The sequence below is a fragment of the Topomyia yanbarensis genome, chromosome 1 (genome assembly GCF_030247195.1).
Source record: "Topomyia yanbarensis strain Yona2022 chromosome 1, ASM3024719v1, whole genome shotgun sequence".
Taxonomy (NCBI): Eukaryota; Metazoa; Arthropoda; class Insecta; order Diptera; family Culicidae; genus Topomyia; species Topomyia yanbarensis.
In genome coordinates, this window is record NC_080670.1 from 177,451,200 (window position 1) to 177,475,744 (window position 24,545).

A 24,545-nucleotide genomic window follows, 5' to 3' on the forward strand; every position below is an offset into this window, starting at 1 on the left:
TAAGTTTGTCGAGCAACGTTGAAATCGAATGCTGCAGCGACCTGATTAATATTTCGTGGCAGACCAGTGATGGCTCCATACCTACTATAATTAGTACGTCAGAATGGTAATCGGAACATAATGTTGTTGCGTAATGCTCGAGGTGCGACGTTTATGTTGATTTGTTCGAAAATAGCTGGGACGGTATTCCTTCGAACATAAAGGACACCAGTTGAATCAGCTGACACCGGTTTTCATAGCTAGGTAGTCGGGCAGGATGTCTCCACGGCAATCTACGAAATGCGAAACGTAAAAAGCTACGCTGCACGGTTTCAATTCTACCAATGCCGTTATTATAGCGGAGCCTAACATTTCAGGGCAATATTCTAGGATTGATCGCGAAAATGAGCAGTAGAATGATTTGAGACAATAGACATACGTAAAATTTTTAGCTATCCTGAAGATGGATCGCAGTGCTCAAGACGCTTTACCAACTGCATAGAAGACAGTGTTGTTTAAACGCAAGTTGAGAATTCAGAATCGCTCCCAGATCCGTCAAGGTGACTGACGCATTCAATGTCTGCTTCTAGTAGACGGCAGTTAAAATAAATCGAATCTTTCTTCCGTGAAGATGATATTCGAACGAACACTTCTTCGAACTCACACACATGCGCACAGTGGCACGACTTAGAACAAAAGGTGGACTAAAGTCCAAACTTTGCCGTATCGGTTCAAATAGGACGATTTTATGTAATTTTGGTACGCTTAATTCGTTTTTGATATTAAAACATTTCAAAAATAAGCGTTTACTAATCATTAGGGTGCCCCAAAAATATTTTTTTTCGAAATCGTTCTTAAAATTTGTGTATATTAATTTTTGTGTGCTTAATCGATTTTGATATTAACACATGCAAAAAATTAGTTAATTTTACGTTAGGGTGGCTCAAAAAATTATTTTGTTGTGAAGATTCAAAAATTTGTTTAAAGAAGTTTTTATGCGCTAAATTTCTATTTTAATTATAAAAATAGAAATTAACTTTACTACTTATTAGAGTGGTTCAAAAGTAAATATTTTGTCTTTTATAATGATTTTTTTCAAGTTATTTTGGAATTTATTTTCCATATTGAAACGAATTAATGGACACTCATTATGGGGCTTCAGAAATGACTATTTTGTTTTTACGGATCAAATAAGGTGTGTTCGACAGAAACATTTTATAACCTATTTCAGATGGTTAACATTTTTTACTGATTTTCAAACATTCTGCCTCTACCATTTAAAAAACATACTTCCCACTCGGCTCCTTATTCTTGATCACTAGTAAAACCCTTGTTCAACATGCTCTCAATACTATTTGGCAGTTGTGTATGTATTCGCGTCATTATTCTAGCTATAAAGTGATCATTCAAATTCAATATCAGTAATAACCATGCGTCTCCATTCACAGTTTTTTAAAATTTTGACTGCTTATCGCAAGTTTTCGCAAAACTAGCATATACTCATTTTAAAGAGAAAATTAAAAGCTTTCGAATGAGTATAGTGTGATCGCAGGCATTCACGGGCGTCGTTGTTGTTATCGCATTAGAAGTTCGAATTCAATAAAAACTTATGACAAACAGTAATCTAAGCACTAACTAAACTAAACTTATTTTCGGCGATTTTATGATGTAATTTTATCACACGGATAATTTTGGTGAAGTAATGCAATGCATAAAATCAACCATTTCTTTGAAAAACGAAAATAACCGGATGTAGTTCCTATGGTCAAGTTATGCAAAAAACACCTGAAATATGCCCTTAAAAAAGCTGCCAAAAATTGATTTTACGTTAAAATCACTTAAAATCTCGCAAAAATGTCTCTGATGGCTCAGCTGATAGGAGAAAAATACTAGCGAGAATATCGCATAACATTCATATATGGACTTAAGTCCGGGCTCGTCCCACTGTGATGCGGTTCGTGTTACACCAATCATCAAAGACTTGAAGCTGCTTTTGGAGTAATCTGCAATCTTAAATTAAACAAATTACACGAAAAATCGTGGGATAATCCGCGAAGGACAGTCGTGGAGTCTTCAGAACTAGATGTACATCATTGAAGTATAGCTTCCTTGAGGTATTCCTGGCGTTGAAGTGAAAGTGACAATCTCCTATCACAACCGCTATCTCTCGGTCGGTGAGGTAGGATCGAAAGCACTACAAAACACTATTTATTCCAAATCTTTTCATTTTTGCGATTGTGATATCGGGATTTTTCTGATCGAAAGCAGTAGATAAGTCGGTGTAAACAACGTCGATTTGATCACGATGTTCCGTACTTTCTGTTATGTAAGACAGTGGTTGTCAATCTTTTTCGTTCCGCCGACCCCTTCGTTATCACCCAGGGATGTTGCAGACCCCCACGTATTAACATCCATTTTGTGTACTATCCAAATATTATTTTCAATCTGTTACAAAAAGCTCCTTCCGAGATAAATAATCTTCTGCGCGGACCCCTGGTAACTAAGTCACGGACCCCAGGTTGAGAATCGCTGATGTAGAATGTAAAACACTGCAGGTTAGATGCAGCTGACTGTCCAGACGTGAAACCGTGTTGATCGTCACTTAGGTAGGTACTGCTTACAGTGAGCCTGAAGAGGTTCCATAATCACCAGCTCGAACAACTTCGATAACTATTGACGTCTCGCTTATTACCCTTTTTATGAACTGGGAATACGTTCGCGAAAGATGTGATGAAGCGGAGTAATCAAAGCTACGATATGCTTTTTCAGGATAACGGAAGATTCGTGTCGTCCCGTCGGGTTCCGGATTAAAAGATGACTTAAGCCGAGAGCAAGCTCTGGTAATCATCGTTGCATTGACATCGATAGTCAAGGAGGACCGGGTTTGTCGATGGTGAACTTTCTTCGGAACGTGGCTGTCAATAACGTACACCAGAACGTTGGAAAAAGTTTGAACTGTTGTTTCGACATCTTCGAGGTTCAGAGTATTTTTTCCAATCGATAATGGAAATCGTAAGAGACGGAGAGCGGTGAAACATCGAAATCATGAACCACAGTGCTATCAATCGTGACGCTCTATGGAGGATGATGCTCTACTGGTTTTACTAGAGGAGAGGGAACCATTCCCATTGATGTGGCGGAAACCTGATCGCTGGCAAAACAAAGGTCGAGATGGTGGCTACTTTCATTGGCAATAGTATTGATTTGTAGTAACATGGCGGAGCTATAGCTGCCAAGTAGCCCCACTGCACCTTGATGGAGAACGGAAGCGTCGGGATCCGGATAAAGAAATCCCGGAAAGATTCCCATGAAATACTAGAGAAATTAATATCACCTAGTATCATGATTTCATCAACTGTATTAGCATCTTCGAGGATCGTAAAAACTGAACTGCAGTTGTTTCGATGAACGAGCGCGGTCGGGTGGAACCTACAACGCACACAAGTACAACTTACGATGGCCAATAATCGATAATCGTCCGACCCTGCTCAAGGCAAACCCAAGAAATGTTTTCGACAGCTCTTGCCTTCATGCTGCAAACAACTGCTACTAATACAGCACCTCCGGTACATTTTTGGCAATTGCTAGGGCTCCGGTCACAATGAAACACCTCGTAGTCCGTACCGAACATCTGACTAGAAAGCATATCATCGTTGAACCACGTTTCGACGGATACAACGATGTTAAAACTTTTCCGCGACATTGAGTATGTTGTTTGGTCGTGCACTGAGTATCGTGAAGTCGAGGAAGACGAATCCGTGTTCCTATTAGAGACATCCTGGCTTGCCGCGATCCTCTATAAATGGAACTAATCTATCAATTTTTAAAAACAGTGTCTGCCAAAATTTTATTAGGTTCATCTCCGCATACTCTCATCCTAGGCTAATCATTTACCAATTAAAGTGTCCTAGAATATTCAGTATTGTTTTAAGTTGAGACAATACCAGAAAAATGTTAATAAGTACACTAAAAATATTAGATCATTCGGAAATAAAAGAATCTAAGAAAAAAGTAAACATTGAAATTATGATAATTTTTATGGTGTTAGTTTTAGACAAATTAATATTATGATGGCAGTCAACATTAGTCTGAAGAATTTTTGTAACATGCTAAGTAAAAAAAGAAACTTGGACGTAAAAGCCTTCGCAAATGCCATGTCAAATAAACGCATCGGAAAAAAAACGCGAAAACTCTTATCAGAAACAGCAAGGCGATATTGCTCAACGGTCGAGTTTATACCACCAACATTTTGGTAGTATAGCAGCAGCTTGTCCTGTCGTTGACCAAGGCTGGAAATCGAAGAGCTTTGAGGCAAGCAAGAGCTCACAGATGCATTGTACTTGCCTGTGTTAGGTTCGTGGATGACTCCTTGTCTCAACTCCACCACAGGGCCGAGACCGGGACAACTGGTGTACGTTGGTTGCAGTAGCTGGAATGTGGCGGGGGAATCGAGGGCTTCCATAATACAAGCGGCGGTGCATCCCGGTATCCCATTAGCAAAATCTATCCTGCTTTGGCTGGTCAAAATTGAATTCCCGAACGAGTACTCCAGTCGGTCAAGTAGACGCTTTTAGTGCAGTGTCCTTTAGTTCGCTCGGAAGCTTAACTCGGAAAGAAATGAAGTTGAATTTCGTGAGATCGGTATGCTTCGTTACTAACGCAATTACTTTGGGTGTATCGCTTATTCCGAGGCATTCTTGAGTCGTAACAACAATTTCTTCATACTATGTTGCGTTTCGGCTTCGCCTCATCAGAAACCGACACTAACACATTGTCGGAATAGATTAGCGCCGGCTTGACGCAAATCCCTTAAAACTAAAACACACTATGTGTTTCAATCAAACGACTGATCAAACGTGATGTCCCGTTCGAGCAGAAGTTCTGTTTATGCCGATGAGACACAAGTGAAGCCGAAACTTGTCTTGGCTTAGCAGGCCTATGCGAAAGCACTATGCTATATTTCACCCTAAGGAGGAAACCCTAGTGAGAAATTTTGGTTTTTACCAAATTTTCCTCCTTAGGGTGAAATATAGCATAGAACAATTTCTTGTATGGTTCGGATCGCGAAGGCTCAAATAGTCTCAGAATTGCTCCCGCTTATTCTCAATTGTTCCGATTTCTCGCTGAAGGGTTCTAGTACCACAGACAGTGGCGCGAATTTTTGCAGTGGGCAGATCCCCCGGAAGTCGCTTGACAAACAGCACCAGAATTGGCCAGAAAGTGAGTTTTAATGCAGCTCGAGAGATTTGAGACGACCACGTTTAAATGATCTACAGCTTCACAACACTTTCCAGTTCTCACGTGCAGATGTCGAAATGAGCGCGTAAATTTTCTGTGGGAAATTACACATAGGACGCAGTTTCACAATTTTCCCGTAGACTGGCAAAGTTTTCACACTACGAAAGAAAGCCTTTTTGCACCATTTCGCTGGTGAGCAGTACACCATTGGGAAAAGTATGCCAGTCAAGCGACTGGATTTTTTTTTCACCAAAAAACAGCAGGTATAAAACAGATAAAATAAATCTTCCATTGGAGCCAGAAAACGTAAACACGATGCAAACAAACTCCATGAAACGCCGAAAAAAGGAGCAAGGAATAATAAAATCACGATCCCGACAGTCGGTTGTCCGATGATGAAGTTGCATATTTTACCAACTTAGATTTTTTTTTAATTCAACAAACGATAAATCTATCATGTATTCTCGGTAGTCGGCTGCCCAGAGCAATAAACACGTGATAATACATGATAAGGTAAATCCAGATTTGTATAACGTTTCACCCCATCCACTAACAAAAACGCCTTCCGGTGGAAAACGTGGAAATGCAGAGGTATACACGGTCTCCATAATAACGTTTGTAACACTAACATTCCTTTTCTTCCCAATAACGATTCCTTAAATATATATAAATTTTTTCTTTGTAAATAAATTTTTTTAATTCAATTTTTAGGGCCCAAAACATTGATTTGTCTGAGAAAATACCGTTCTATTGAGAAAGGCTAAACGTTTCCGTATGCAAAAAAGAACAATATTTTTTTTAACTAAAGAGGAATACACCTATACTAAAGAAATATTTGGAGTCTTTAACAATTTTTTTTGGGGAAAAGGCCAATACTCTGCCAATTTTAAATAGTCTGTTTATAAACTAATGCTTGTTCTTTTTATGAAGAAATGTGCTATCAAAAAACGGTTGTATACCATTCCCCCGAAAGCCATTTCCCAGAAAGCCATTCCCCAGAATTCCCTTCCCCAGAACGTACCATTCCCCAGAAAGACATTTCCCAGAATGTACCAATCCCTAGAAAACCATTATCCAGAATGCCCTATTCCCTAGAAAGTCATTCCCCAGAATGCCCCATTACCCAGAAAAGTACATGTTTTTATTCAACCAAACTTTGGTTAAGCCAAAGGTTTGCGCATACCTAATTCAAGGTGCGGTGTTAAGCTGTTGAGGATGTGCCGTCGAAAGTGGCGGCCTCTCGCAAGCAAACCTGTTATCCTCTCGTATAACCGGTTTACTCGAACATAGGACTTGGTTCCTTCTTTCAAACATGAGCAGTTCTTTGAATTTGTACGCCATTAAAATCGAAATGAATGCATATTTTGACAAATGGTTTCGTAGGTTTTTAGAGCATTTATCTTTCTTTTGTATTGGTAATGTTTCGTACGAAAATGTACGATCCACCCGATTGCTCGGTTTACTCAAACAGGTTGCACTAAATACATTCGAAAGTATTTTCATACCTTACGCCCAGGCATTGTAATTCTCTCTCACTCACGCGAGAAGTAGCTTATCCGATGTCCAACTTTTCCGAGATAAGATGAGTCGCAAAATTCTCCGTCTCCACAAATAGCGTGAGAATGATTTTCCGGATAAAATTTATTTTACTTTTTCCTTCTCACCGGAGAAGGTGATAAAATTTTAATTTCGTGAAAATCAATTAAAACTCCCAAAAATACTTTTAATTACAAAGAAAAGCGGCAAAGAAATATGATAGACTTGTTTTTTCGTGTTTTGGAATAACGACAGCAAAGCAGCGAACGCAAAAAGGATACCGTGATAAACTCATTCACTCATTCTCCGGCTGTTTTATTTATCTGGAGAAATAACACGTTGTATTTATCCGGAGAAGTTGTGTGAGTGCCAATGACTTTTCGTGTGAAAATGTGAGTTTTTATTGTCGCAGTAGCAACCCGAGCAAAGTCCAACATCAAAATTACAGCAAATATACAACATATTTTGATATCAAGCATCAAATTGAAATCTTATTTTGATATCAGTTTGAACTTTTTCAGATATGACATCGTATTTTGATCTCATTTTGATGTGCTTACATTTTTAGAAAAAAATGTTTGTTTCTATTTCTTTGACAAACATCAAATTGATTACTTATTTTGTTATCAATAAATATTTCACCATCTCAATTAGTTTTTAATTTGCTTTCACTGATAGCATAAATAGTTTTCTGTTTGATGTCATAGTGCAATTTTTCTGCTTTCGATTTTGATCTTTTAAACGTTTAAACGACCAAAATGATAACAACCTGAGCAATCATTCCTTACTACATCACAACATCAAGTTTAGTTCTCAATTTGATATCAGACTCTGCTCGGGAAACTATCCAGGCGCATTTACTCATATGAGCGATAAATGCAATGCCTGCTTACGCCAAATGGTACTTATACCACAGAGTTACAGACATAATACTCGACAACAATTATTCGTCAATGGTAGCAGTAATTTTGAATTGAATAAAATTTAGTTGGGACTGTTATTGCATTCGCGATTATGGCGCCACTGACATATGCGCAAGTATATACCGGATATACCAATTGTTCCTGGGCCTGAGGGTTAACTAATTTGTAAATGAGTGGTTGGAAACGTGTATAAAAGGTGTAGCTAGTGTTTTGGCCGAATTGGTGCAACGATATTTTTGCGAGAAGCCTCTGCTTTCGACGGCTTATCCTTACCAGCTTAACATCATGCATCAGTTCCTTGACTTAGGTACTGTACAAAGTTATAGTTTCGCCACATAACCTTACTTACATAACACTGTTTCATTCTTTTGGATCTTAAGAAGGGTGCTACCGGTTTCTATGGTTGGTGCCAAATGGCACTGAAAAACACACCTGTACTGAATTTTGCGATTTTTCCTATATGTATGTTTATATTATTAAAAGAAAGGTAAAAATATTGCTATTGTCTAATGCTGCTACCAGTGCACTCTTCGAGGGGAGAAATATGGCCAACATACTGAAAAAATGTTTTGATTTTCATCAAAAAAAATTTTCCACTATAAAAAAAGTCTGGGAAATGGTTATAACTGTGGAATGAACTTATGAGCATTGTTTCTATCTGGATATGGTTTTCTGGAGAATAGTTCTTTCTGGGAAAAAAAATCGGGATTTTAGTTTCTGTGGAATGGTTTTTGGGGAAAGTCAGCCATTCTTTATTTCAATTCGGAATAATGTCATCCTAACTTCCGGTTTCAACACAACGTAAATCATTTCAAATGTGACCGAATCGAAGAACGTCGTTCGATGGAAGTGGGAACGACTAGTACGTTTGAAAAGATCAAATCAATAAAAAAAAGTTAAACTTTTCTGGGGAATGACTTTCTGGGAGATGGTGCGTTCTGGGGTATGGAATTCTGGGGAATGGTACATTCTGGGAAATGACTTTCTGGGGAATAGTATATTCTGGGAGATGATATTCTGGGGAGTGGAATTCTGGGGAATGGCTTTCTGGGGAATGATTTTCGGGGGAATAGTATACAATCCAAAAAACTATAACTTTAATGTAAGATAATCATTCTTATACACCATCAAAAAAATTTCTTGTATACTTTGAAAAAGTTTTTTCAATTTCTTCTCGCCAAAGCTGTGTAACCCCTTACGGAATATCTCGTTTATTCTATATAATTCTATATAATCGTTATAATTGGATTCTCTCTTTAGCTTTTCGTTGGAGGAAGTAGGAAGTACTAATTTCAGATTACCTACTACCGAGGTGTATACAGGTGTACACATTTTTTTTCTATGTGTGCATCAGCTGTCACTTTTTTCGGGGAAACAAGAAGAAAACAGAAGCACGTGGTCCCATGCTTCATTCTGATTGGTTAGTGATGTAAACATTTGCTCTTTTGCGATCCCGGACCAATGTCGTATATACAGGTCTGGCGAAGATGGCACTTTGGTATTCGTAAGATGAATCTTACATGAGTGGTGTGAGTGATCACAGTATAAATCGACTTGCTTTCGTCATAGCGGTCGTTCCGCTCCCATTGAATCGTGTGACCGCTATGACGTTGACCCGTTGTGCTTCTGGATTGTTTACATATTTTCGGTTGCCAACACTAGCAAACCGTGTGTTCTGCCACACCTATATATATCATTGATCCCGGACGCCATACTTATTTTTACCACGTGCTTACAAGCTTAGTTTCGATTGGTCGGTTTGTTGATTATGTGTTTCGCGGTCCTGGGCCGCCATGATTAATTTCACTAGTAACAAACCAGCACACTCATACATGACGAATGTGAACACCTATACTATAATGCATCTCGACCTACTACTAGGTAATGCAAGTCTCTTTGTATTCTATTGTTGAGTCGTCTCGTTATTATTGCGGTTTTCACCGAAAATTTGTTCGACATTTGTTTGACAATTAAGCGGTGGGTTTTGTCAACAAGTTTGTTTTACTCTTCTCTTGCGAATTGAAAAACCCGCCCGACGAACATCTTGCGCTGGTCCGATTGGATCGAATCAACGATTTTGACTGGCGTCGCGCAACCAAAGTGTTGTCAGAAGAAATAAACAAGAAATAATCAGGTGATCAGAAACGTTTCATGGATTACCAAATTTAGACCAAATTTCAGGTAAAATATATGCCCTGAATCAGATGGTCATTAATTGAGCGAAAATTTAAATGTTTTCGTTTCTATTTAATATATCGATATCAAGTTTTATTTAGCGATTGGTTTTATAAATTATAACGTATGTAGTACCTATGCCTTCCCTATTTTTTGATTACCGAGAATGTCGCGCCTACCCGGTTGGATCGGTAGTCAAAACAGATAAGACATAATGATCTATCGGAGTATTATTCTCCTAGCACCAGTTTGTAGAGTGTAATGACCAATGAATTGACGCCTTTCAACGCATTCCTACCCAACTACCTACAGTACACAGTACCTTTCTTTAAACATAACGGTAAACTAATCGCCTATTCTCACTTCCAGATCGACAGCCTACGGGACTCTCCCAGCCATCGGGCCAGTACGAAGCGGAAAAACGGTGCAATTGCACCACACGCCAAGTGCGATTCATCCCCGTCGTCACCGTCCAGCGAGAGCTACTCGGAGAACCACCAACAGGACAACAGCAACGGTAAAGTACACAGCAAACACCAACAGCAGATTGTGCTGCCGCCGGCTGATCAACCATCGTCGAAGAAACGGAACCGCAGTCAGCAAAGGGCCGAGGAGGAAGAGGAAGCGGAAGAGAACGAGGAGGTGGATGAACTGGAACAGAACGATCAAAACACGGGCAGTTCGATAGAGTCGATAGTGAACAGTAGCAGCAAAAAGCTTAGCGGTGGTAGCTATCATAACAACAATCACAACAACAACCGAATCATGGAAGAGGAGCACGAGCAGGGATTGATTTCGAGACATGGCAGCAGTGCATCGGCGGCTGCTACTGCTGCTGGTGGTGGCGCCGGTCGAACCATTGGCAGCAGTAGCAACAGCGGAGGAAGTAGCGTCGACGCAGCCGACGAAGAGGAAAATGCGGATGATTTTATGGATCTAGGAAGTAACCGAACAAACACTAGTGGCTGTGTGTCTTCCTCGTTGCTGGGAGAGCGGAACTCCGTCCGGAGAGATGTTCGCCCAGGGCAGGATGGCAGTAATAATAGTGTTGGCGCCCAGCAGCTAGCGGCCGGAACGGGAAACGATAGTGTCGATAGTAGCAGCACGGCTGTCACCAACGGAGATTTGCGTCACCATCGTCATCATCCCTATTCCGACCGGGAACGGATAAAATCGTCTTCATCGGCTGCATCTTCCGGTGGTGGAGCCACAGTCAAAAGTGAAAGCTCACCGGAGATGAGCTATTCTGTGCCAACATCCCCAACATCACTATCGGCAGCACCGATTCTGGATGGTTATTCATCTTCACTGAAAATGAGAGACATGCTGCTGGCGAACTCGGTCCCAACCAGTCCGGAATCGGGAGCGCAGGAAGTTGTACGTCGCAGCGGTAGCGGTCATCCCCATCACCCCCATCATCACCATCACCACCATCATCATCATCTCACATCTAGTAGCAACCAATCCGCAAACAGTGGACCGGTTGGTGGTGGTTGTTTCAATCTCGTCAGTGCCAGTATGACCGGAGCCGGTGCGGGTATCAGTGGAGCGGTGGTGCGCAAGTGTGATGCCGCTGGTTTCCGAACCAGCCGATCCGAGGATCACTTGCAGCAGACACAGCGGGACGGCGGAATCGGAGCGGTGGTGCCAATTGATATCGATGAGGATGTCAATAGTTCGTTGAATACGCTGCTGGATACCAGGCATGATTCGGAGGAAGTGCAGGTTTGTTCGATGAAAAAGGAAATTGTTTGTGAGTCGATTTGAAAATGTTTTTTTTTTTTCTTATTTCAGGGATCCGACCATGATCGAATAGTTTGGACGTACAACGCGCCGGTATCGCAAAACAATGGCGCTGGAGGAGGAGGAGGTGGTCATATGGGAGGAGCCGGAATCATTACTTCCCCTATTTCCCACTCAAGCTCGATGAGTTCGTCACCTCAGCGATCCGCTAGCGATAGTCCTGCTTCTCCTACTTCGGTGTCATCATCGGTGATGTCTTCGTCCGGGGGTTCTAAGGGTGCCAATGATCATACCCACAACGGGTACAGCAACAGTGGCTTCGAAGGTGGCCGAGGAGGCAGCGGGACGCATAGTAATCTGCAGAGTTTAAGCTGCCAGAATGGTGGACCTGGGGTAGGTGGCGGAGGAGGCGGTGGTACTGCAATGGACCAAAGCGTCTCGGAAGCGGTTTCGAACATTTCCAGCCCGGACTACCAGGATGAGCATGATCTGCTCAGCACACGGGATTTGGCCGCGATGGCTATCAGCGATCCCAGTGATTCCGACTCAACGATACTGGTTTCGGAGACAACGCATCGAGTGCACGATCGCGATCGTGACCGTGATCATAAAATTGTGATACAGGTTAAGGGAATGCAACAGCAGTTGCATCTTCATAGCCAGCAGGAAGGTGTGCGCTATTCCGAGCTGAAAGACTCGGAAGACGAACTGGCGACACTTACCGAAGATATGCCAGCAATGGGACCGCTGGGACACGATGGTCAATTTGGAAGCGGTGGCGGCCGAGAATCGTCGCCACCCGTTTCGGATGATGGAAGCGATGTGGATTCGCTGCATTCGTTTCACTATTCGCCGAAGGCAGTCGATCTACCGTCGGCTGAGCGTCTGGCAAAGCGCTTGTACTATCTGGAGGGCTTTAAGAAGAGCGATGTCTCGCGTCATCTTAGTAAAAAGTATGCCTGGGAAAGTTTTGACTTGTATAATATATGTTTATCAAACTTTAATCGTTTATTCTAGCAATGACTTCAGTCGTGCCGTCGCTGATGAATATTTGAAATTTTTCCTGTTTGAGCGGTTAACGCTTGACGAAGCTCTGCGGATGTTCCTGAAACAATTTTCACTTTCCGGCGAAACGCAGGAACGTGAACGGGTGCTGGTGCATTTCTCTAAACGCTATCTGGACTGCAATCTGGGATCTTTCAATTCTCAAGGTAGGTTGATACTAGTTCCAGTGTAACTTGAATTACAATAAATCCGTCATTGTTTTTAGATGCCGTTCACACCTTGACATGTGCAATAATGCTGCTGAACACGGACCTGCACGGTCAGAACATTGGCCGAAAGATGACCTGCTCGGAGTTTATTGAAAATCTGAGCGAACTGAACGATGGGGAAAATTTCCCGAAGGATATCCTCAAGCAGCTGTATCAAGCGATCAAATCGCAACCGCTTGAGTGGGCTTTGTAAGTTATCGGGTTGTAATTTTAGGTGAATCAGTCCGGATGCTGAAATTTTATCGTTATTTTTTAGGGATGACGATTCCCCCGATCAGCAGAAAGTCGGAACCGGTCGCAACGAGGGCACCATGGGTGGAAACGGTGGTGGCAATGGTGGAAGTTCACCGGGATGTGCGGTAGGCATGAATCCATTTCTGGATCCTCCACAACCGGCCGCAATCGAGTACAAGAAAGGTTACGTAATGCGAAAGTGCTGTTACGACACGAACTTCAAAAAAAGTAAGCCCTTATCAAACTGTCGGCACTCACTGGAGTGGTGTACAGTAGAATTTTGGTTCTTGCTCTTGCTTGAAATCTAACCCTAACACGTACGTTACTTCCCCCCTCGAATAACAAAAGAGTAGATTACCTTCCTGGGAGTAGAATAGTAATTGCATGCACTAAAATACTAATATGCACCCGTTCGAGTTTGAAATCGCAAACCTTCCTACCCCATCCCGTGCCGCAGTCACGCCTATGACGCAGGTTGTTGTGCTTTCTTTACAGCCCCGTTCGGTAAGCGTTCGTGGAAGATGTTCTACTGCACCCTACGGGATCTGGTGCTTTATCTGCACAAGGACGAGCACGGTTTCCGCAAAAATCAAATGTCCGACAATGTGCACAATGCGATTCGTCTTCACCACGCCCTCGCGACCAAGGCCAGCGATTACACCAAAAAGCAGCATGTCTTCCGGTTGCAGACGGCCGACCAGTCCGAGTATCTTTTCCAAACCAGTGACTCCAAGGAGCTGCAGTCCTGGATCGATACGATCAACTTCGTGTGCGCTTCATTCTCGGCACCGCCCCTGGAGGGAGGCGTTGGCAGTCAGAAGCGATTTCAGCGACCGTTGCTGCCCTGCACGCACACCAAGCTGTTGTTGGTAAGTTAATGGTAGTATGGGTGTGCGTTTGAGACATTGGTTTGATCCAACTTATGATTGCAGCGCGAACAAGTGGCATCCCACGAAGAACAGGTCAACAAACTGGACAACCTGCTGACGGAGCATAAAAGGTCAACAATTCCGACCAAGGGATTAGCTCTGCAGAACTACAAAGAGAAAGAGGCTTATCTGCTCTATGAGGTAGGTGTACTTAACTGCCATACATGGCAACCTCATCCGATTCTGAGAATACATATTCTAATTTAACATTTGAACCCTCTCCGCCTTCAGTTGAAACGCTACAAAACGTACTACTACCTGCTAAGCTCCCGCATCAACTCGGATCAGGCACTGGATTTCGAAAATCTACTGACGCTGGGCGAAAGTGGTGTCCTGATGGAAACGGACGAGATTCTGCAGCGGAACCGACAAAACTCGGCCGGTGGTGGCGGCACTGGCAGCGAGCTGATGGTTGGTAGCTTCGGAGGCGCAGGCGCTAACCAGGCAATCATCCAGCAGCAACCGTTAAGCCAGCAAAGCCAGCAGCAATTTCAGCTACAGACAGTTGGTGGTGGTATTGGAGTTGGAGGAGGAGGAGGAGGATTGACAACAAATGAGAACAATTCGCTTGGACTGGGTCCCATGATCAGTAGCAGCGCTTCCAACAGGTACAGTTATCGGGCGGCAATTTACCGCTCCGAGGTGGAGAAAGATCTAGGCTGACGGGTGTTGGGCGTACTCTCTGTGTGTATGGTGTAGGATCATTCCTTCGCACTATGTGCTTCACATTCGTTGTTGTTGTTGCTGCTGTTGTTCGTACTATCAATATCATCTGCTATGATTTTCCCGGCTGCTACCTGTGACCCAATCCTAGTTACTCTAGCTAGTAATGAACCTACTAGAATCCTACTGCATATACATTTACTCTACTCTGAACTATACTGTAACTATCGCTGAGCTAATCTACTCATGAGATAAAGATAATCAAAACAGCGTGTATCATTTTCCGGTAGTATTTATTTAAATTGTACGCACTATTGTAATTATATGAAAGTAGCCTTTACTATTGCAGCACTTGTTGATTATTTTTCTTACTGGTATATGGTGTCTCCCTTATTTGAATGTTTGCTTAGTGTAGTTAAATCTCGTACCATTATTTCACAGTGAAGCTTAGTATTAAATGGAAAAAGTTCAGAAAAGGTTTCCATGCAGAATTTATCTACAGGACATAGTCTTAGGTGCAGTGTTGAAGCGTTTTTTCGTTAAAGACAGAACTTACGCTGATTTTGCAATTGCCTCTGTGATCTGAACAGCAGCCACAAATTTATCGATTTTTTATGGTTCAGGTGATGGTATTGTATGCCTTTCATTTTAGTCTTGTATATTTTAATCAGATCAAGGTTGTTCCAAGAGAAGGAAACATTGCAATTGATATTTCACTCAAAGATTAGTAAAATTTGATACATAGCTCAAGAGATTCAGATCAACTGACGTCCCTTTTATCTGTGGTACTCCAGCTCCAGGAGTTTGGTACATCGGTGACATTCGCGAAATGTAGTACCAAGATGCGAAAAAGATCACGCATTGCCAAAGCTTTTTAGACAAATAGCGAGCCACGTATCTAGTTAGCGCAAATATTTGGTGCATCCTGCTCGCCGAGTACGGCACAATACATGAAAAATTACAATGCAAAGGGTCGCACCAGTGGCACCATCGCAACTCAACACTACGTCGACGATATGCGTCTGCGTGTAGAATCAGACAAGGAAGCATTACAAATGGTTCGACGTCTACTGACTATTCAGTTGTAGCAGCTATGAGCGAAACAGGCTTCGTCGAGAATAACCTCAGTGTCGGTGACGAGCACGTGACTAAACGGATTCTCGGAATACGTTGGAACACCTTGATGGGCTGCTTCACGTATAAAATGTCAACCCGCTACGAGTAGCAAATGATTTGTGGGTAGCGTTGAGCGACTTATTGCAACTGAAATGCTGCAAGAAATCTGGCGAATTTCAATCAGTTGGGACGAGCCCATCAATAAGACACAATGTCAAGAGTGGTTGGCATTGCTGACAGTATTGCCGCAGCTTTCGTCTATCGAAATACTTCGATGATACCAACCACTCATGTCTGCGATGGACGGAACGAACACGTTCATAGACGTTGCTGCCGTGTTTTCAAAAAAGGAGAAACCATCGAATGCAGATTTATCGTAGCGAAAACTAAAATCGCACCGCTAAAGGTTCTCTCAAAGCCGTAATCCGAACTACAAGCTGCAGTGATACGCGTGAGAGTACCATTGTCAAATCAGCCAAACGACAAATGACTTTATGCCAAATGAGTTTCCCCCGCCAAACCATTATCCATCTAAATTAAACGACGCTTCTTCTGGACTGATTCTAGAGATGTCCTCTGCAGATTCAACTAGGATTAGCATTGTTACAGCCGATTTGTGGCTTTCCGCGTCAGCAAAATCCTCGAGACTACCAACCTTTTTCTGCGCGACGTGTGACGTGACACGACTAAACTCACCTCACTTTACGTGATTTTTCTCACCCGCACCTGAGACGCCCTAAGTGACTCTTCAAAATTGGTAGAAAAGTCACGTAGAGTGAGGTGAGACTAGTCGTCTCACGTCACACGCCCTTCAGATAAGGCCGTACGTACATCAACGACTGGCATTGGCAGGGCCGGTGGATAGCGTGGGTAGTGTGGGTAGTACTACCCACTCGAAAATATCCGAGTGGGTAATTACCCACTCGAAATTTTGGACTTTTTCATAAATTTGAAATCTGCCACGTAAGTATCTCGGGCACACATTTGAAAACATCGATGTACGACAATTCCATTTGCACAATCGCACCGCAAGTGATTTAATTGGTTGTACGTCATTTTCCGGCATACCATTCCCCGGAAAACCATTTCCCGGAATGTATCATTTCCCAGAAAACTGGTTCCCAGAATGTATCATTTCCCGGAAAAACTATTTCGCGGAATACCATTTCCCGGAAAATAAAAAAAACCCGCACCTCACCGACCACACTTATTTTTGGAAGACCTGCTATGCAGCTAATTATGTTTTAGGAGATTCTACCTACTTTAGAACATGAAAAGTTGTTTGAAAATATTTTTATTTTTTTAATATTTGGTGGTTATAGTGGTAAAAAAACAACATAGCGACAAGATTGCAAAACTGTCATTTTAAAGATTTAATCTCCTCGATTCCGCGATGTTAGGAAAATTTATTTAAATTGATCATTATATGAATAGCTTACGAACGACTTTTGGTTTTTAGCCAAAAAGAAACTTGGGAGGATTTAAAAAAATCGAGTGGGGAATAAAAAGCACCCCAATGAATGGGATATCAATGAATTAAATGGGTATCAAAATAGTAACAAATACTTTCCAATTTTCCCACCGCAGGTAGTGAAGGGGTGAATAAATTCATGACCGTCTAATTCCTGACTAACAGGCCCTATATTTTGCCTGATATTTGTTGCAAATTTTGCGGATTCAGTTAAAATGGTATATTTTCAATTTTTTTACTATTTTGAATCGATTTCGTCGCGTGGTAATACTGAAAATGGTGAACGAAATTACTTGAAATTAATATTTTTGTGTTGCATAAGTCGTATTATGAAACCCATTTTTGGGATCTTGATTCATCTCCTTATTGCGCAAAGAAAAATTTAAAAAAGCTTATTTAATAAGCTTATACCGTACTCTAGAATGGTGTAAATTCAATTTACGATCAATTTAGAACGCCTCGAAATGCGGCCATCTTTGAAATTGAAAAGGCAGTATTTTCCACAACACCATTTTTATGATAACCAATTACTAGTACTCCAAAAATGCCCTGAAGATTAGGTAAAAGATAACGAAAAAATATAAACATTTCCTAAAATTTAGTTATAAATATTCCTGGAACCTTTGAAATTTTATAGATTGTGAATGTATCTGTCTGAGATGTTGCTTTCTTATAAAAATGCATTCTTCTTTTGAATTTTTTGTAGACTGTTGAAGTTTCTCTGAAAATACTCTTGGACTTTTATTCATTTTTATTCTCACTAATATTTGCTTACAGTAACAGTGCATTGAAAACGCCTTCAGTATTTTAAAATTCACTTCGTATTAAAAATTTCTATATGAATTAGACTTCTTTGGAACAAGAGCAAATCAATGAAAATAATTTTAGAATTTCATTGATTCAAATACAATAAATACAATGAAATGGATTTGCCTTCTTTAAAATTTTCGTAGCATAATTTGAACTGTTATTAATTTTAAATTAAATTATGACCTTCTTTGATATCGCCTTCTTTTTAGCATAAGCTGTTTTCTGGACCTTCGATTGATAATAATTTCAAATAAAATTACATATGCATAAGAATTAGTTTTTTTTTAAATTCATTAACATGATCAGCGAGCAAAGGGAAGCTGTGAAGGGAACCAAACAAATATTTGAGTAGCAACATAGTTCTAAATGCAAATGTTCTCAAAGTACTTCAGATTTCAATAGTATAACAAATTGCCGAGAAAAAGTACGTTCCGGGAAATGGTATTCCGGGAAATGGTACATTCCGGGAAATGGTTTTCCAGGAAAAGACATTCCGGGAAATGGTTTTCCGGAAATGGCATGGCATATTCCGGGAAACGATATTTCGGGAAATGGGACATTCCGGGAAATGATATTCCGGGAAATAGTAATAGTGTAACGCCGGCCCTGGGCATTGGGTGCCAACGAAATTGAACATGAGAGATGATGAAACATGGGCAAGAGCAGCACCTTCTTCCAGTACCGCCTCCTGCACCGATACACCTGGAGATCACCGCAACAAACAGAGACGCAAATTGATCATGTTCTGATTGATGGATGGCACTTCTCGGACATTATCGACGTAAGGACCTATCGGGGCGCTAACATCGACTCGGACCACTATCTGGTGATGGTTAAACTGCGTCCAAAACTATCCGTAGTGAACAGTGTCAGATACCGGCGCCCGCCGCGGTATAACCTGGGCCGACTGAGGGAAACCAACGTTGCGACAACGTACGCGCAGCATCTTGAAGCAGCACTGCCACCGGAGGAGGAGCTCATCTATGCTACCCTTGAGGCCTGCTGGACCAGGACTAAAGCAGCCATAAGCAGCACTGCGGAGAACGTCCTGGGATACGACGGAACGATTGGTTCGATGGCGAGTGCCAAGAGATATTGGACAAGAAGAATGCAGCACGCGCAGCGATGTTGCTTCAAGCCACTCGTCAGAACGTGGAGTCATATCGACGGAAGCGAAAACAGCAGACTCGTCTTTTTCAGGACAAAAAGCACCGCCTGGAAGAGCCTGAGAGAGAGAGGAGATGGAGCTGATGTATCGCTCTCAAGAAACACGGCCGTTCGTCAAGAAGCTGAATGACTCTCGTAACGGTTTTGTGCCGCGGGCCGAAATGTGTAGAGACAAGGAAGGTGGCATCTTGACGGACGAATGTGAGGTGGTCGAAAGGTGGAGGCAGTACTACAATGAACATCTGAATGGTGCGCAGGCGGACAATCAGGCGTTCGAGGAGGACGTTTATGTCAGTGTCGCAGCCGAATGGGATGTACCGGCGCCCACTATGAATGAGGTTAATGAGGCTATTCAACAGCTCAACAAGGCAGCTGGTAAGGATGGTCTAGGAGCGGAACTCTTCAAGGTGGGTCCGGAGAAACTGACGGAAAGCATGAACGGAATAATCGAAAGAATCTGGGACAGAGAACAGCTACCGGTGGAGTGGAAGGAAGGGGTCATCACCCCGATATACAAGAAAGCCGACAAATTGGACTGTGAAAACTACAGACCGATCACAGTGACAAATGCCGCTTACAAAGTGCTATCCCAGATTCTGTTCCGGTGCCCATCACCGCCGGTAAATGTATTTGTCGTTAGTTATCAGACCGGTTTCATTAACGGCACTATACGGCAAATCCTCCAAAAATGCCGTGAATACCAGGTCCCGACACATCACCTGTTCATCGACTTTAAAGCCGCATATGACACGGTGGACCGTGTAGAGCTATGGAAAATGACGGACGAGAACGGCTTCCCTGGTAAGCTGACAAGACTGATTAAGGCTTTGATGGATGGTGTAAGGTGTTGTGTCAAATTTTCGGACGGCCTCTCGGGTCCGTTTGAAACACGCAGGGGACTAAGACAAGGCGATGGGTTGTCCTGCCTGCTGTTCAATATAGCGCTGGAAGGTGTAATGCGAAGAGCGGGGTTCAACATGCGGGGCACGGTTTTCACGAGGTCCGGACAGTTCGTGTGCTTCGCTGACGACGTGGACATAATTGGTAGAAACAAGGAGACGGTAGCATATCTCTATACCCGACTGAAGCGCGAAGCAGCGCGAAGTACATGCTGGCTGACGGAACCGATCGCGATAGGGAACGCTTGGGCAGTAGTATTACGACCGACGGCGACCAGTTCGAGGTTGTTAACGAGATCATCTATCTAGGCTCATTGGTGACTGCGGACAATGCACCAGTCGGGAGATCAGAAGGCGTGTTATCTCTGGAAGTCGTGCTTACTATGGGCTCCACAAAACTTTGAGATCCAGGAAGCTTCACCACCGCGCAAAATGCGCCATATACAACACACTGATTAGACCGGTGGTTCTCTACGGGCACGAAACGTGGACAATGCTCGAGGAGGATCTAGGTCTTCGAAAGAACAATCTTCGGTGGTGTGCAGGAGGATGGCGTGTGGAGGAGAAGGATGAACCACGAACTTGCGCGACTCTATGGTGAGTCAAGTATCCCGAAAGTAGCTGAAGCTGGAAGGGTACGGTGTGCGGGGCATATTGTGAGGATGCCGGACAACAACCCCACCAAGTTGGTTTTCACCTCCAACCCGGCAGGTACAAGACGGAGAGGAGCGCAACGTTCCCGGTGGCTGGACCAAGTGGAGCAGAACCTGGCGAGTATCGGACACCTGAGAGGTTGGAGACAATCAGCAACTGACCGAGTGACGTGGCGAAATATTGTGGAACAGATTAAATCATGATAATATGATGTATAATCAGGAAATATAGATAATGAAACAAAATTTACATGCGCTCCGAATATGACTTTCCAGTCGATGGTTGTGCGGTTTCAATTCTTTTCTGGTAATCGAGAGAAGCATGACTGCCAACAGCCCCGATTCTCGTTCAAACCAAACAAAGAGGAGCTGCGACCTCAAATTAGGCTTCATACCGTGGCGGTAGACCCAATGGTTCAACCACATGAATTCTCTGAAAAGTCTTCCCTACTGCACAACCAGACGCATGCCCGGATCACATAGTAATCCAGACAGCACCCCCCACACAAATCCAGCAATGAAAGAAGAAACAACGTGTGAAAGGAACGTATCGTGCGATCCGGAAGGAGAGCCAACATTGTAAGAATAATAAAGCAACCCCCCAACTACCTGCTGTAATTGATCTACCACACGCTTGCCTTGCGTATATGGGGTTAAACTACTTTGATCGGATAACGGTATGCATTGGATGACGCAGAAAGAAGCAGTTCGAAGTGCTGGCCACATGTCGTATCATTCGCGCCGTACACTTAGAACTTAGAACTCACATACTAACGACCAACTCCTGTATGATGGACATTCGGAATAATTACACTAGAAGGGGAGTTCCAGCAGTGATCTAGAGTGACAGCGGCATCAACCTTCAGGAACTCGATCACGACCGGCTGATAGAGAAATTCACCCAGGCTCGAACGAAATAGATTTGCATTCCGCCAGCCTTCCCCGTATGGGTTGGTTAGAGACCATCGTCCAGCACTCGAAAACAGAAGTGACTCACACCAATAAAGCCAATTGAAGTCGGTTTGTACAGGTGCCATGGGCAATGGTGCATATAACCAACGGAAGTGACGAGGGATCCGCCTTGAAACTTGCGCTCTTGTTGCTAGGACTTATAGCCCAAGATGGAGAGAAAAAGCTAAGTCAAACAAAGCCAGCTATCAAGAAAAATTTGCTTTTTAGCCCACATGTGCAAATCCGTTGCCAAATCAAGTGTTTTTTTTTCGGAAACTATAAGCTGTGTATGATTGTTGGCCTGGGAATTGCTTGAAATCCACTTTGGTGTATGTTTCATCGTCCAGTCTGACGCCATTAATCTGCGTACAACTTACGCGCCCTTGCTCTAGCCGTGGTGTCTTGTTTGTCATTTCGATTGAGTGTAACTGTAACCTTGCACATTGACAATCTGGCTCGTTTGTTGGCTCATTGCACTGTTGTGTGTTGTCGACACGATACAATCGTGGACCCGGACAAAACCGAATCCAAACTCCAAGCGGACGTAATCATACTGAGAATTTGGATAACTCAATGGTGACTAAGTAGCTGATGTGAAATAGTACACGTTACATCGCCGACTTCCGAATTCCTTTCTTGCACCACTTGCCACCGTTACGAAGAAGCATTGTTCCGCCGCCAAACAAACAAATTCACGCTGCGCTGCCATTACCGGGACGCCTGTTATGCCGCACTACGGAAGCTCCCGAGCGCGTTTCGACGCAGTCAGCGACCAGCTTGGCCCTGCGTTCGGAAGTCGTGAGGGGATCTTCCCAACTCCCTTCTCTGGCGCGTATTTTGCTTTAAATGACGATCCGCTTCCAGAAAACCTTCTGGTTTCCAGCTTGCCATCGGGTACATCACGTCCTTGCATTATGTCGTGACTCTTGGCACGTGGCGCCGATGGTTTGCGGTTGTACTACCAAAACGTCAGAGGGCTAAGAACGAAAATCGAGGACTTGTGCTGGGCTGCTTTTGACGGTGACTACGATATTTACGTTCTGACGGAAACTTGGCTTGATGATCGTATTACATCGATGCAGCTCTTCGGGGATTCTTACGCGGTTTATCGTGCGGATCGAGGTGCTCGTAACAGTATGCATGGTTGCGGCGGGGGAGTTTTGATTGCTTCCGCACTTTCCTCCTGTGAATTTGTTGTGGATAGTTCATCAAGCATTGAAGCAGTTTGGACGAAGATTACTACGCAAACGAAGAACTACTTTATGGGAGCTGTTTACATTCCTCCAGAAAAACGACTTGATTGCTCTATTACGCAATTCCATCTAGACTCCATAGAGCGCGCTTCTTCTCAGGCAGATGCAAACGATGTGATGATAGTCCCAGGCGATTTCAACCAACCAGGATTCATGTGGGGACGTGGGTACGCTTACCCTAACCCTCGACAACAAATCCTGCCAGCCGCGTACTCAATGATTCTCATCAATGAGAATGCTTTGCCTGAGTGTTCTGTGAGTGAAGCTTCCAGTGCGATCGTTCCTTTGGATAACTATCATCCCGCTTTAGAAATATCCGTTTCCATTACTAGTTCACCACTATATTAAGAAGCTTTAGCTGTGAATCGTCGTAATTTTCGCACAACTGATCTAGTAGGTCTACGCCGCTGACTATTGCTGATTGACTGGAGTGTACTACCTCATCAAGTGGATGTAGATGCTGCGGTTAATCTCCATAATCGATTACTTCTTGTCTGTGTTGGAAAATTCGTTCCAAATTATCAACCTCCCAGGAAGTCTCCCTGATCGAACGCAATGCTTCGGAATCTGAAACGCATCCGTGCCAAAGCTGCGTACACAAATCGACGATGCCCTATTCTGAAGCCCTTTTTCGCTATAGCCAGTAATGAGTACCGCTGTTACAATAAATTGCTGTACAAAGGATATGTGAACCGCATCCAACAAAACTTACGACGAAATCCGAAAGGCTTCTGGACTTTTGTTAATACGAATAGAAAGGAAACGGGTCTTCCGTCTAGGATGGTCTACAATGGCGAAGTAGCGACTACGACGGTGCCAAAGTGCTCCCTATTTGCCAGATACTTCTCGAGTATTTTCACGATTTTTCGTCTTATTGCGTGGAGGGAAACTGTTCTTCGCCGACGACTTGAAAATATTTCTAGTTATAAAGAAATAAATATGATGGTACTTAGTGTAGCTAAATGTGCATGGAGGGTGTCGTTTGCCCAATCTACAAAAAGGGTGACAAGTTGGATTGCTGCAACTACCGCGCGATCACACTACTTAGGATTCGTGGGTTTCCACGACACCACGGACCAAATATTCGCGATTCCGGCATATGGTTCTGCAGAAGTGCCGCGAATACAACGTGCCCACACATCATTTGTTCATCGATTTCAAATCGGCATATGACACAATCGATCAAGATCAGCTATGGCAGATAATGCACGAGTACGGTTTTCCGGATAAGCTAACACGATTAGTCAAAGCGACGATGGATCGGGTAATGTGCGTTGTTCGTATTAGGGACACTCTCGAGTCCCTTTGAATCTCGAAGAGAGTTACGGAAAAGTGATGGTCTATCGTGCCTGCTGTTCAACGTTGCGTTAGAAGGTGTAATAAGGAGAGCGGGGATATACACGAGTGGCACGATATTCAGGATGTCCGTCCAGCTTCTTGGCTTCGCCGACGACATTGACATAATGACACGGAACTTTGAGGCGAGGTCGGAAACTTACATCAGACTGAAGGTTGAAGCCAACAGGATTGG

At 43.0% G+C, this 24,545-nt stretch overlaps 1 protein-coding gene across 6 annotated transcripts in view; it reads left to right on the forward strand.

The window, feature by feature from the left end:
- Window positions 1-24,545, forward strand: part of LOC131682547 (PH and SEC7 domain-containing protein) — a 205,462-nt gene that overhangs the window by 178,386 nt on the left and 2,531 nt on the right. For 5 of the 6 annotated variants that reach the window (XM_058964119.1, XM_058964110.1, XM_058964141.1 and 2 more), the window contains 8 exons: window positions 10,221-11,576; window positions 11,646-12,547; window positions 12,612-12,805; window positions 12,865-13,057; window positions 13,125-13,330; window positions 13,577-13,971; window positions 14,035-14,172; window positions 14,263-14,639. In XM_058964119.1, coding sequence (XP_058820102.1) covers window positions 10,221-11,576; window positions 11,646-12,547; window positions 12,612-12,805; window positions 12,865-13,057; window positions 13,125-13,330; window positions 13,577-13,971; window positions 14,035-14,172; window positions 14,263-14,639 — 3,761 coding nt within the window. The remainder of the gene's footprint in view (window positions 1-10,220; window positions 11,577-11,645; window positions 12,548-12,611; window positions 12,806-12,864; window positions 13,058-13,124; window positions 13,331-13,576; window positions 13,972-14,034; window positions 14,173-14,262; window positions 14,640-24,545) is intronic. The other variant, XM_058964129.1, reaches the window with a different exon arrangement.